This window comes from Streptopelia decaocto, assembly GCF_964273445.1.
Source record: "Streptopelia decaocto genome assembly, chromosome: 8".
Classification (NCBI taxonomy): domain Eukaryota; kingdom Metazoa; phylum Chordata; class Aves; order Columbiformes; family Columbidae; genus Streptopelia; species Streptopelia decaocto.
In genome coordinates this window covers 17,639,793-17,652,129 of record NC_138662.1, presented here as the reverse complement: position 1 = coordinate 17,652,129, position 12,337 = coordinate 17,639,793, and the positions used below count along the sequence as shown (strand labels likewise).

Below are 12,337 nucleotides of genomic sequence, written 5' to 3'. Positions count from 1 at the left end.
AGTGATTGTGTCCTCTTCTCTGAGATTTTGGAGGGACTCCTCAGATTCGCTTATCAGATTTCGTGCTTCCTCCTTCCCTGATGGAAGGAACAATAATCAAACAATTATCGTCCCTCAGCTGTTTTGCCAGTCTTAAAGATGTTTCACCACCTGGCTCCTGGCGCAGTCCTTTCTTCTAACATAGGAACAAAAGGATCTTCAGGTGCTGGGGAGTGGGTGCCCTGGGGACGTCTTGAGCAGTGCCTGGCTCTGTTTGGGTCTGGTGTTGACACCTCAGGAGTGATCTGCCAGACCAAGGATCTCTAAGTCTTCCCCAGCACTAATCAAGCCACAAACTTGATTTGCATTCAGGCCTTGCTGCTGCCCTGCGATGTGCTAACAGCTACAGCAAGCAACAAGGGGATGCCCCTCGTACAGCACAGCACCCGCACCTGGGAAGGATTCAGGGCAGGACGTGCTGTTGCGTCTCGCTAACAGGTTTCACAGTTCTGCATGGCCATCTGCTTCTTGCTGGCTCGGTCCTGCCCAGCTCCCGGTGCGCTCCTGCTGCTTTGTCGGCCGCAGCCAGCTTGGCTCTGCCCTGGCTTTCAAAGGAAAAGCTTGGCCTGGGGCCCAGCCAGAGCCGCATGCTGCACCCTGCTCCCAGGAGTGTCCAAGCTGCCGGTGCAGGCGCTGCTGGCGCTCAGCCCGACGGGTCCCTGGCAGCGGCGTCGGTGAAAGGCGTGTGGCTGAATGACATGACTGATCGCGACGTCTCCCTCTCTCTCTGCCCCAGATCGGCGGACCATTCTCTGCCTGGATCTTCCGTTTCCACAGACTTTGGCAGCTGGCAGATGGTGACAGGGTGCGGCAGTATTCGGGAGCAGGCAATCCTGAGCGCAGACGCCTCTCTCCCGTGCAGCCTCCCGGATGAGTTCCCTAGCACTTGCCTGTAAGTGTATCAAACGCAGGATCTCTCTCTGGGTCTCCTGGCTGGCTCCGAGTGTCGGAACTTTATCAGCCTGGCATTCTCGAAGAAGCCTGGGAGCCCGTAACAAGCTGTCCTGTCTTCCTTGCCTTGATGCTTTCCATCCACAAATTGAGTCACTGAGCACTCTTTGCTTATGCTGAACTCAGAAACAAACAAACAAACAACATTTTCTCTGCCTAATGACAGGGAGGCACTCTGCTTTCTGTAGGAAGAAGAGGCTTTTCTCTCTTCCCTGAAGATGCTGAATTTGGGCATAATTGAGTGCATTTGAGGATGCATTCGTGTCAGGACAGGACTGGTAACCCAGATTTCCTTGTTTTTGGATCTTGCTTGTCTCCATCTCCCTGCTGGGTTCAGATTCTTGCTGCAGTAAGAGAGGGGCTTTCCTTCTGTCACCCCAGTTTTTATGTGACCATGCACAGCATCATTTGTAGGCGCTGCGTCTGGCCAGTGCAGATCAGCAGAGACCCCATGTCTCACCATGTAAAATGGCCAGGAGGCAAATGTTCCTCCCCGAATAGAAAGCCACCTCTGTGGAAGCTAGAAAGACAGGAGGTGCACTTTAATTGCTGTTAGAAGAGAACCTTGGTTTGTGCCTTTAGGCTGCAAACTCTCAATCAAGAAACTGAAATGAAAATGAACAGAAATGAATGAAAACTTAAATGAAAAGTCTTAGGAGCAGCTGAAGGAACTGGGGCTGTTCAGCCTGGAGAAAAGGAGGCTGAGGGGAGAACTTATCGCTGTCTACAACTGCCTGAAAGGAGGTTGGAGCATGGAGGGGGTTGGTCTCTTCTCCTAAGTAGCAAGGGATAGGATGAGAGGAAATGGCCTCAAGTTGTGCCAGGGGAGGTTTATTTGGATATTAGGAACATTTTTTTCACAGAAAGGGCTGTCAGGCATTGGAACAGGCTGCCCAGGGCAGTGGTGGAGTCACCATCCCTGCAGGGGTTGAACAGACGTGGAGATGAGGTTCTCAGGGACAGGGGGTAGTGCCAGGGGTGGGTTATGGTTGGACTGGATGATCTTGTGGGTCTCTTCAAAGCAAATTGATTCAGTGACTCTATGAAATGCAGATCAGGGGCTGCTGCTCACTGGCTGTGCTGGAGCTGCACTGCACTGCACTGCACTTGCTGTCCTTTACTGGGATCTGAGGATGTGCTTTCGAGGCAGAGGGCAAGCAGCGTGAAAGCCAACATCTCCTGTGAGACAGGCTTAGCTGGCCCAGCTCTCCTTCTCCTGTGGCTGAGTGCTGTGCTGCGGAGCAGAGCAGCCGCTCCCAAGGCATGATTAAGCTGCAAGCTCTATGAGTTGGCAGATCGAAGAATTGCAAGGGATGTCAGACATGGCCTGGCTGGGATTTGCTCTCCTCCTTTGACAAGGACACGCTGTGCTGCTCCTGCAGTTGTCTGGAGATAGCTGAAGGAGCAGAAGGGACTGAAGTGTGAGTGGCTGAAGTAGCAACTGCTTTACTCTGCCCTGAACCTGGCTGTACTTGGTGGCTGCTGGTTGCCAGTGAGTTGTTGCTGTCCTCTTGGAGTTGGATTTAACATCAAAATAGGGCATTGAGCAGGGAAATGTGAATTACAGTTGAGCTCTGAAGCACTGGATCTGCCTGTCTGAGACCGCAGGCTTGCGCTGTTTGGAGTCGGGCTGCTTGGGACAGCCGGGTTCAAAGGGAAGGGAGCAGCAGTGCTGCTTCTCCCAGGTTCTGTCTGGAACGGATTAAAAGTTCCCAAGGATGTTGTGTTGAGCTTGACCTGGCGCCTCCACTTTCTCTCTGCTCTGCATCAGCTCTGTCGCTTAGGAGCCCATTGTGGTTTTACCCCAGTTTTTTTCGCAGCCCAGCACAGTATGAATTTTTGGAAAATTAAATTCCATTTAAGTTCCCACTTTACATCTCAACTGGCAGCAGCTCGATGAAGGTTCGCTTGTCACAGCCTACTTCCTTGCGCTTGTGTGGGGCTTGTCGGGGCTTTCTTAGAGCTGGGGCTTTGACAGCCTCCTCTCATCCTGCACCCCAAGCTGCAGACGGGCGGGCAGGCTGTAGGAAGTGTGGCGGGGCAGAGCGCTGTGGATTTGGCGAGGAAGCACGACCTGCCTCCCTGGTTGAGCTGCTCGGAGTGGATGGTGCAGCCACTTGGTGTTGGGCAGTGGCGGCCGCTTGACCCTGCACCTTGGAGTGTCTCGCTCCATGAGAGAAACCTACATATCTAAATACAAATTCTGCCCTGTAAAGAAGTGCGAGAGCCAGAAGACGCGAGACCTCTCTGCTGCACACCCTCACTTACCTCCGCCTGTGACATTTCAGATCACTGTACTCAGGTGCAACTAAGTCCTGCTTTCATGTAGCTTATTTTTGATGCTTGCGAGTTCCACATCCTCATTAGGTTGCCAAAAAACATCTCTTTAATGTGTTTAGATATGTTGCCTTTTTTCCTTTGCCCTCTGGCTTCTCTTTATTATCAGACACTGTAAACAGCGGACCGGTTGGCTGCCTCGGCATCGCTTGCTGTTTATAGGCCTCCCACCATATCCTCTTGCTGCTGTTTCCGGACCGAAGCTGTTGGCTGTGGGTGGTTAACGCTTCCATTCAAATGAGCTGTGCCAATTTATAGCCAGCCCAGGCGCTGGAGAGATTAAAGAGAATTTTTTATGGGGAAGGTTTGCGCTGTGCCCTTGGAGTGACCTTTGAGGAATGTCTTATTCTCTCTGCGAACGACCGGCACATCGCAGAGGCACTGCAGCAAGGACCGCTTGAGGCCAGAGCGCTTGGAACAGCTGCCTCTGAACCCTGGGCTTGTTTTCCCCTGTTCCCTTGGCTGAAATATCGCCTTCCCCTCCTCTCTCTTCCCCTCGCCCCCAACCAGGTGTGTGGATCAGCTGGAGAGGAGAGCAGGTCCCGGGGGAAGCCGTGCCCTACTCTGCAGGCAGCCCTCCTGCTTGCAGAGAGCAGCGTGCAGGGAGCAGAAGTAAAACGCCGCTCAGCTCTCTTCTTTCCACAGCTGGAGCACTCCTTGGGGTTTTTGTCACCTTGCCTGCTCCCTCCCATGCTCTCCGTCCCCAGAGCTGCCTGTGCTGGCTCAAGTGCAAGACACTGGGGCAGTGGAAGTGAGGGACAGTCACAAATTGGTTGGAAGTGACTGTCCGGGCACAGCACAAGTGGACAGGCTCTGTCTGGGAATGCTGTGCAGGGAGGGAGCTGGCATGGGGCTGACGCCAGCCAGCGCCTGCTGGGCAAAACCAGCATTTTTCTGTGTGAACCGTGGCCTTGTAAGCAGCGTGGTGGTGGGAGAAACCAGGGTGGTTTGGTGAAGGAGAAGACCCAGAGGAGAGCAGGAGAACTGGGGTGGTGAGAGGTTCCACGGGAGGGCGTTGGGAGGCAGTGGCACCAGTTCCTGAAGCCGGAGCTGGCCCTGCCTTGGCCACTGGAGCCAGCTGAGCACCACAGCCCTGTGAGCAGAGCCCCAGCCATCCTGCCACCCTCCTGCCCCACATCAGGAGCGAGAGCTGGGGCTGGGCGAGGGATGGCTGCAGTCGCTGACCTCCCCCTTCTCTCTCCTAGGCTGGTGTCGGCGAGTGACCGCGAGTCCCGGCTGGAAGAAGTGCGTTCCGCCTTTCTGGCCAGCTACAGCCGGACCATTGGCCTGAAAGCTGTGTCCCCCAGCCCCTCAGGGGCCATCGGTGGCCTCTTCGAGCAGTTCGTGCGGGGTGTGGGACTGAGAGGCAGCAGCACGCTCTGAGCACGGTGTTCGCTGACCACCGGCTGGAGAACTGGGGCTGGCAGGTCCCCCTGGCCGAGCCAGGACCCCCCTTCCCGGTGTGGGCACCTCTGGCACCCAGCACCCACCCCCGGCCCCCCGTGCCTGGGGCTGGGGGAGCGCGGGGCGCTCCGGCGCGTCTCTGCAGTAAAGACACCCGAGCTGTCCCCTCTCCTGCCTCTGTCCGGGCTGCGGGGGGGCGGGCGGCGGTGCGGAGGAGCCGGGCGGCGGGAACCGCTCCGCCGGGGGCGCCGCTCGCTATAAATAGCCCGGCCCACGCTCCGGGAGCGGCGGCACCGAAATAGCACCGAGAAGGGACCGGGAGCCGGAGGAAGCTCCCGGCGGGGCGGGAGTTGGGGCTGAGTCTCTGCTGCGCTGGGGCGCGGAGCTGAGCCCGCACCCCTGGACAGGAGGTCCCGGTGGGGCTCAGCGGTACCGGTGGGGCTCAGCGGTACCGGGAACCGGGGCTGAGTCCCCGCCGGCTTGGGACGTGGTCCCGGGGCTGAGCCCCCGCCTCTCGTGCCGGTCCCCGGAGCCGAGCCGTCGCGGGTCAGGCCGGTGCCAAGCCCCTCGGTGCCCGGGGCGGCGCTGCCGTTGGGGCCGGGGCCGCCGTGCCCGTTCCCGTGCCCGCCCCCGGGCGCGCCCGCCTCGGCAGCGCGGGAGGAGGCGGCGCGGAGCGGAGCAGCGGCGGCGCCCGGGCGGGGATGGCGTCTCCGGGAGCGCTGGAACCGGCGGCCGGCAGCGTGCCGGGAACCAAGGTGGAGCTCACCGTGTCCTGCCGGTGAGCCGGGAGCGGGGCGGGGGAGCGGGCGGGGACCGGTGCTCTGACACGAGTGGGTGCGAAACGCGCGGGGATGCGCCGCGGGATGCCCGTGTCCCGCAGCCACTCACTGCCCGCCGGTCAGCCCCGGGAAGGGCGGGTGGGCTGCGGGTCCCCCTCGCTGCCCGGGCACCGCTCTGTGCCACGGCGGGTGCGCAGCGCCCCTCTGCCCGGCTGCCACCCGTGGGGAGCGGTCCCGTCCCCTCCGCGGCGTCCCAGAGGATGCCGGCACCGGGCACGGCTCCGCGGCGCCGCTGCTCGGAGGAACCCGCCGCCCTTCCCGAGGCTGGGGTGCGGGACGGCCCTGCTCGGGGTGCTGCTGGCTGCAGACAGGCCGCCCGGCTCTGTGAGCCCCGTGGGGAGGCAGCAGGTCCGGCAGTGGGGGCAGCGTGGGGCCCGTGGCGGGACGGGGGCTGCGGAGGGGTGCTGCTCGGTGCCCCCGGCTCCTGCCAGGGTCTGCGGGGCAAGCGTCGGCTGCTGAGACGGTCTGTCGGTGGCTAAATATAGCCGGGCAGAGGCACCGCTGCCCTCGCTGCCTGCAGCCTGGGGGGTCCTCTCCGCAGGGACCGGCAGCAGCATCCCCCATGCTGGGGGGGTCAGGAAAGGCCTGCGGCCAGTTCCCCAAAGTCCCCTGCACACCTAGACAGCTCTGGCATGTCCCCAGGCCCTGCAAAGTTCAGTCTGGGCTGGGGGCTGCCATGCCCCCTCCCTGCGGCTGAGCCCCTGCTCTCCCTGCCAGCCCCTCTTGGCAGCAGGCAGGGGAGCCGTGGGGCCGTGGGGCCTGGTATCTCCAGGCAGGGGCTGGGGTTGGCTTCTGAAGATGGCCCAGAGCAGGGTCAGGCTTTGGCTTGTGGCTGCCCAAGAGCTCAGCCCCGTCCAGGGCTGCTGGGGGGGGCCTGGGTGTCTATCTGCTGTGGCCCCATCCCTGTGTGCTGGGGCCAGGGGAGCTGGCTGAGCCCCACAGCCCGTGGCTGTGCCCCAGCCCACCCTGTGTGGCCACCCCGGGGATGAGGGAAGGATCCCGGCAGAGCTGGTCACAGCCCCCAGCACTTCCCGGTGTCACACCATGCAAAGGATGAGGATCGGTCGCTCTTCCCGCCGGCTACCCAACCCCTGCTCTGTCTCCTTTCTTCTCACTTCTGGACCCCACCATTAGCCACGCTTCTGCTGCCGGGGTGCAGCGGGCACTCAGCCCGCGCCGGCAGCATGGAGGAAGGTTTCATCCTCTAAATGGGTTCCCTGTCATGTTCAATCACTGTCAGTACTGGAGATGCTACTCCCTGCTTGCCCCATTGTCCCCCCAAACCCCGCAATGGGAGCCAGCGTGTCCCCCTGAGGTGCTGGGGCTCTCGGCCCTGGGTGCTGGCACAGCCATGATGCCGTCCTGTGCTCGGGGGGGAGGAGGACATGGTGACCCTTTGCTGGGCTGGGTGTGTGGCACACAGGGTGGCTCATGCCTTGCTCCGTCCCCCAGGAACCTGCTGGACATGGACACCTTCTCCAAGTCTGACCCAGGTGGGTGGTGGGGCTGGGCAGCGGGCACAGCGTGGCACGGGCATGGCACGGCGTGGCAGCCCAGCTCTGCTCCTCTCTCTGCAGTGGTTGTCCTCTTCGTGCAGGGCTCAGGGAGCAGCGAGTGGAAGGAGGTGAGCTCAGCCCCCCTTGCTGGGTCCCTGGGGCTGCTTCCAGCCCTGTGCTGGGGGAGCTGCTGCCTCCAGCGCCACTGCTCCTGGCTAATCCCTGGCTGAGTTAAACAGGCCCATATGGCCACCCGTGTCCACGCTAATGATCCCTCCACGTCCACACTAATGATTCGGTCCCGCCGGCAGTGCTAATCCCCCGCTAGGATTAGCACCAGGGCAGCTGTGACAGGGAGGGGTCCTGGGGAGGTGGGCAGGGTGAGGGGCTGCCCTCACTCCTCTCTCCGCAGTTTGGGCGCACTGAGGTGATCGACAACACCCTGAACCCCGACTTTGTCCGCAAGTTTGTCCTCGACTACTACTTTGAGGAGAAGCAAAACCTCCGGTTTGATGTGTGAGTGGGGCAGCTGGGGAGGGGTGGAGCAAAGCACTAGGTCAGTAACAAATAACAATAATAAATAGGGATAATAAATAACAAGATAAATAAGGATACAGTAGCAAAAGCACAGATGGGTGGGGAAGTGGGGCTGCGTGCCAGGGCACCCCCGGGCACTGGCTCAGGGCTCTGCTCTCCCACCACCAGCTACAACGTGGACTCCAAGAGCTGCTCCATTTTAAAGCAGGTGAGCGCAGCCCGGGCTGGGGGGACGCATGGTGACACCCCAGCATGACGCCACGGTGGGGTGCCTCGAGGCTGTGCCCCGTGCGGGTGCTGTCGGGGGGGACAGATGCCCCTTGAGGGGCTCTAACCCACTTTCCATCTCTCCGTGCCCCGTGGCGACTGCAGAAGGTAGGTGCTCACCACACTCCAGCCTCTGCTCTGCCCTGGGAACTCAGACCTTGTGGGGATGCCTGCTGGGGCAGGATGGGGCCAGGACACTGCACAGGGGTGGCTTTTGGGGTGCAGGATGGCTGTAAGGTGGCCCAACAGCTGCAGGATGGCTTCAGGACACATGGGGTGGCTCTGGCAGGGAACAGGGTGGGTCTAGGGCTGTGGAATGACGCAGATGGCACAGGATGGGTGCAGAGCACATGGAGAGGGCACCTGGGGGGGGGCCTGGATGGGTCCCAGGCTGGGAGGTGGCTCTTGGGACACAGGGTTGGTTCAGGGCACAGGGGGTGGCCCTAGGGCAGGGTGGCGGTCTCACAGGCGCGCTGGGAGGGCAAGAGGTGGGTGTGGGTGGTGAGGTGGCTGGGACAGGAGCCCCGGGGGTCTCACAGTGCTGTGCTTGGGGCACAGGACTTCCTGGGGCAGGCGTTTGTGGCACTGGGGGAGGTGATCGGGTCCCAGCGGGGCCGCCTGGAGAGAGCCCTCACGTGAGTCCTGCCCCGTGGCGGGGCGAGGGGGGGTCCTGCACCGTGTCCCCAGCCACCCGCCCCAGCTGGGACCCCTCCCTGCATGTCCCCCGCTGGGGACACCGGCCACACTGCCGACCACCAGCCCTGTGGCATAAGCCCCAACTCCAAATCCCCCTCCTGCCTCTGTCCCATCTTTGTCCCCGTGCTGACCAGGCACCTCTGGTCCCAGGGGGGTCCCGGGGAAGCGGTGTGGGACCATCCTGCTGTTGGCCGAGGAGCTGAGCAACTGCCGGGTGAGTGCCCGTGTCCCAGCAGCAGCAAGGTGGGGCTGCGTGGCCCCCCCGGTGCAGGGGGATGGGGGTAAGGAAGTGGCCAGAGGTGACAGTCCCCATCCCCAGGACATCGTCACGATGCAACTGTGTGCCAACAAGCTGGACAAGAAGGACTTCTTCGGAAAATCCGACCCCTTCCTCGTCTTCTATCGCAGCAATGAGGACGGCACGTGAGTGCCAGGCCTGGCGGGGCGGGCAGGGTGCCGGTGTTACCGTACGGCACAACCCGACCCTGCCCTGTCAACGCAGCTTCACCATCTGCCATAAGACAGAGGTGGTGAAGAACACGCTCAACCCGGTGTGGCAGCCCTTCACCATCCCCGTGCGCGCCCTCTGCAACGGCGACTATGACCGGTACGGGCACAGGGATGGGGACAGGGGCAGCCATGGGGCCAGAGCAGGGTATGAGCACCTTCTTTGCAGGTTTGGCCCCACAACGACAGGCAGCTTAGAATTGGGTCCTTATTGGTTTTTTATTTTCTCTTTTGCAACCCAAATTACATAAAGGCATCCCCCTCCATTCCAGGGCCTTCGCCATGACCCAAATTTACCGCTTCCCTCTCAGCAGAGCCGCGGGCCAGGCTGGCAAGGCGGCTCTGCCGGCAGGCAGGGTGCTCGCTGCCATGGTGCTGTGGGGCTGGGTGTCCCCAGACTGGGGGTGCTGTGCCAGCCAGGCTGGCTGCTCACCCTCCTCCTGCCTTTACTTTCAGGACAGTGAAGATTGACGTGTACGACTGGGACCGGGACGGGAGGTGAGGCTGTGCCCCTGGGGTGGCGGGGACCACCACGGTGCCACTGCTGCTTCCCAGGGTGCCCCTCACCGGGGTGTCTGGCCGTGCCAACCCTGTGTTCTTCCCGTAGCCACGATTTCATCGGGGAGTTCGCCACCAGCTACCGGGAGCTCTCCCGAGCGCAGAGCCAGTTCACAGTGTACGAGGTAGGGTGGGGGAGCCAGGGCGAGGGGCTGGGGACACCCCACACCAGGGCCAACCCAGCCCTGCACCCACAGGTGCTGAATCCCAGGAAGAAATGCAAGAAGAAGAAATACGTGAACTCCGGCACTGTGAGTGGGGCTGGGGTGCTCCTGGGGCTCCTGCCGGTGGAGAGCTGGGTCTGACCCCACACTGTGCCTGTCAAGGAGGAGGGGGTCTGGATCTGACCCACCCCCGTGCCCGCAGGTGACACTACTCTCCTTCTCCGTTGAGTCCGAGTTCACCTTTGTTGACTACATTCGGGGCGGGTGAGTGGGGGCTGGGTGCCCCCTGGCTCCCTGAGACCCCCCCATGGGCGAGGGTCTTGGGGTCAGGACAGCGGTGACAGTGCAGGTGCAGCCTGGGGGTGACAAGCGGGTGGTGGAGCTGGGGAGGGGGGCAGGATGGCAGACCTGGGCTGTGGGGTGGTGGCTGGGGAATGGGGGGGCCCAGGTGATGGGTCCTGGGGGAGACACACCACGCCGTGGGGCTGGCAGCCTCCCTCGCTCTCTCCCTAAGGACGCAGCTGAATTTCACTGTTGCCATTGACTTCACGGCCTCCAATGGTGAGTGTGGCTGGCGTCGGGGGGGTCCCTGTCACCACAGCCGTGGGACGGGTGCCAACAGGCGCTGTGCCGCAGGGATGCCATCGCAGCCCACCTCACTACACTACGCGAGCCCCTACCAGCTGAGCGCCTATGCCCTGGCGCTGAAGGCGGTGGGGGAGGTCATCCAGGACTACGACAGTGACAAGCTCTTCCCTGCCTATGGCTTTGGTGCCAAACTCCCACCCGACGGCAAGATCTCCCACCAGTTCCCCCTGGTGCGCTCTGGGGTTGCGGGGGGACCACTGTAGTGGGGGTGCCCACGGCAGCTTGGCAGGGTGGGGAAGCAGCCGCCCCGGCATCCTGTAGACAAGGGGGGACACTGGGAGCTGTGGTCACCCTTCAAGTGCCCATTGCACCCTCCAGAACAACAACGTGGACAACCCCAGCTGTGCCGGCATTGAGGGCGTGCTGGAGTCCTATCTCCAGAGCCTGCGCACTGTCCAGCTCTACGGTCCCACCAACTTTGCCCCCGTCATCAACCAGGTGGCTGGGTGAGTGCCAAGGTAGTCTGTCCCCTTTGCTGTCCACAAATGCCAGCAGTCTCACAGCAGGGCCAGCTGCCCCACACCGGTGAGACTGCTGGAGGGAGCCCCATCCCCTTGCTCCACAGGGTGGCTGCCCAGGTGACTGATGGCTCGCAGTACCACGTCCTCCTCATCATCACCGACGGCGTCATCTCTGACATGCTGCAGACCAAGGAAGCCATCGTCACCGTGAGCGCACCCTCATTGCTCTGAGCTCACCCCACGCCAGGTGATGCCCTCACTGTCACTCTGCTTCTGCCCCACAGGCTTCTGCCTTGCCCATGTCCATCATCATTGTGGGAGTAGGTCCGGCTGAGTTTGAGGGTGAGTTGGGCCTTGGGAACACAGGGGATGGGGGATGGAAACACTGACTCTTCCTCTGGGATGCCTCTGGCCTCTTGGAGGAAGGGACGGTGTATCTGTCCCTGGTGGCCACCCCACTGACGCTTGGTGATACCGGCTGTCACCCCCAGCCATGGAGGAGCTGGATGGTGACGAGGTACGGGTGTCCTCCCGGGGACGCTACGCCGAGAGGGACATTGTACAGGTAACACTGGTACTGAGCCCAGTCCCACCACGAGCAAGAGATGCTCTTGCTGACCCCAAGTAGCCGCAGTTTTGTTTCCAACGGAGCTGCAAACTTATTTCCCTCAAAGTTTGTGCCATTTCGGGATTACGTGGACGATTCGGGAAACCAGGTGCTGAGCATGGCCCGCCTGGCCAAGGACGTGCTGGCTGAGATCCCCGAGCAGCTCCTCTCCTACATGAAGACCCGGGACATCAAGCCTCGCCGAGCGGATCCCCAGTAGCTCCTCTGTGGGGGCGAGGACATGTCACCCTTCTCCTGCCAGGGCTTGGCCGTGGACATGTGTCCCTGCAAGGGCAACACGGGGCTGCTGCGGCCGCTGAGCGTGGCTGGGACCCTCCTGGCAGCAAAACCTCGGGCTGGACATCCCCAGCTGCCCGGCGGGCACAGCGGGGCGGTCCCGGGCACAGGCTGTTGGGGGACGCGGTGTGTCCCCGCTCGGGTCCCGTCCCCGGGGGGGCGGCTGGGGCTGGGTGAGCACCGGGGGTCCCGGCTCTTTGGGGCAGGAGACATCACCCCGCTCCTGCCTGCGCCCGCAGCGCAGCCGAGCGCTGGTGCCCCGGTGCTGCGGTGCTCCGGTGCTGCCCTGCCTGTCCCCTGCCTGTCCCCCGCCGGTTCCCCAGTGTCCCCTGCCTGTCCCCCCGCCTTCCGCAGGGCCCTGGCCCCACAGCCGGGGGGTGCCGCGGCTCGGCGAGTCTGTATCGCGTTACCAACTGTAAATAAACCGCCCGGACCGGATCCGCTGCCGCGCCGAGGGGAGCGGGGCGGGGCTGCGGGCGATGTCTGTGATTCGCGGCGGCAGATTCGCCACTATCGACGCAGCGTGGCC

The 12,337-nt window shown here is 62.2% G+C and overlaps 2 protein-coding genes across 3 annotated transcripts in view; both read left to right on the top strand.

Moving 5' to 3' along the window:
• Window positions 1-4,889, top strand: part of MTMR14 (myotubularin related protein 14) — a 32,656-nt gene extending 27,767 nt beyond the window's left edge. Inside the window, exons 18-19 of one of the 2 annotated variants that reach the window (XM_082060238.1) lie at window positions 776-931; window positions 4,533-4,889. In XM_082060238.1, the coding sequence (XP_081916364.1) occupies window positions 776-931; window positions 4,533-4,710 (334 nt within the window). In that variant the 3' untranslated portion in view covers window positions 4,711-4,889. The remainder of the gene's footprint in view (window positions 1-775; window positions 932-4,532) is intronic. The other variant, XM_082060239.1, reaches the window with a different exon arrangement.
• Window positions 4,890-5,042: 153 nt separating this feature from the next.
• CPNE9 (copine family member 9) lies at window positions 5,043-12,314 on the top strand. The gene is made up of 20 exons (XM_082060290.1): window positions 5,043-5,509; window positions 7,023-7,063; window positions 7,148-7,194; window positions 7,479-7,582; window positions 7,772-7,811; window positions 8,429-8,505; window positions 8,717-8,780; window positions 8,886-8,989; window positions 9,069-9,173; window positions 9,530-9,571; window positions 9,681-9,756; window positions 9,829-9,882; window positions 9,998-10,059; window positions 10,310-10,356; window positions 10,432-10,613; window positions 10,762-10,889; window positions 11,009-11,111; window positions 11,189-11,246; window positions 11,396-11,469; window positions 11,579-12,314. The coding sequence occupies exons 1-20, from the start codon at window positions 5,433-5,435 to the stop codon at window positions 11,729-11,731; spliced, it is 1,638 nt and encodes a 545-aa protein (XP_081916416.1). The 5' UTR covers window positions 5,043-5,432; the 3' UTR covers window positions 11,732-12,314.
• The last annotated feature ends 23 nt before the right edge of the window (window positions 12,315-12,337 follow it).

Bases quoted from the DNA above. Each gene is read 5' to 3' on its own strand.
- CPNE9 (XM_082060290.1), top strand. From the start codon at position 5,433: ATGGCGTCTCCGGGAGCGCTGGAACCGGCGGCCGGCAGCGTGCCGGGA. The intron at 9,572-9,680 runs GTGAGGCTGTGC...TTCTTCCCGTAG, and splicing joins GACTGGGACCGGGACGGGAG to CCACGATTTCATCGGGGAGT. The intron at 9,757-9,828 runs GTAGGGTGGGGG...CTGCACCCACAG, and splicing joins GCCAGTTCACAGTGTACGAG to GTGCTGAATCCCAGGAAGAA.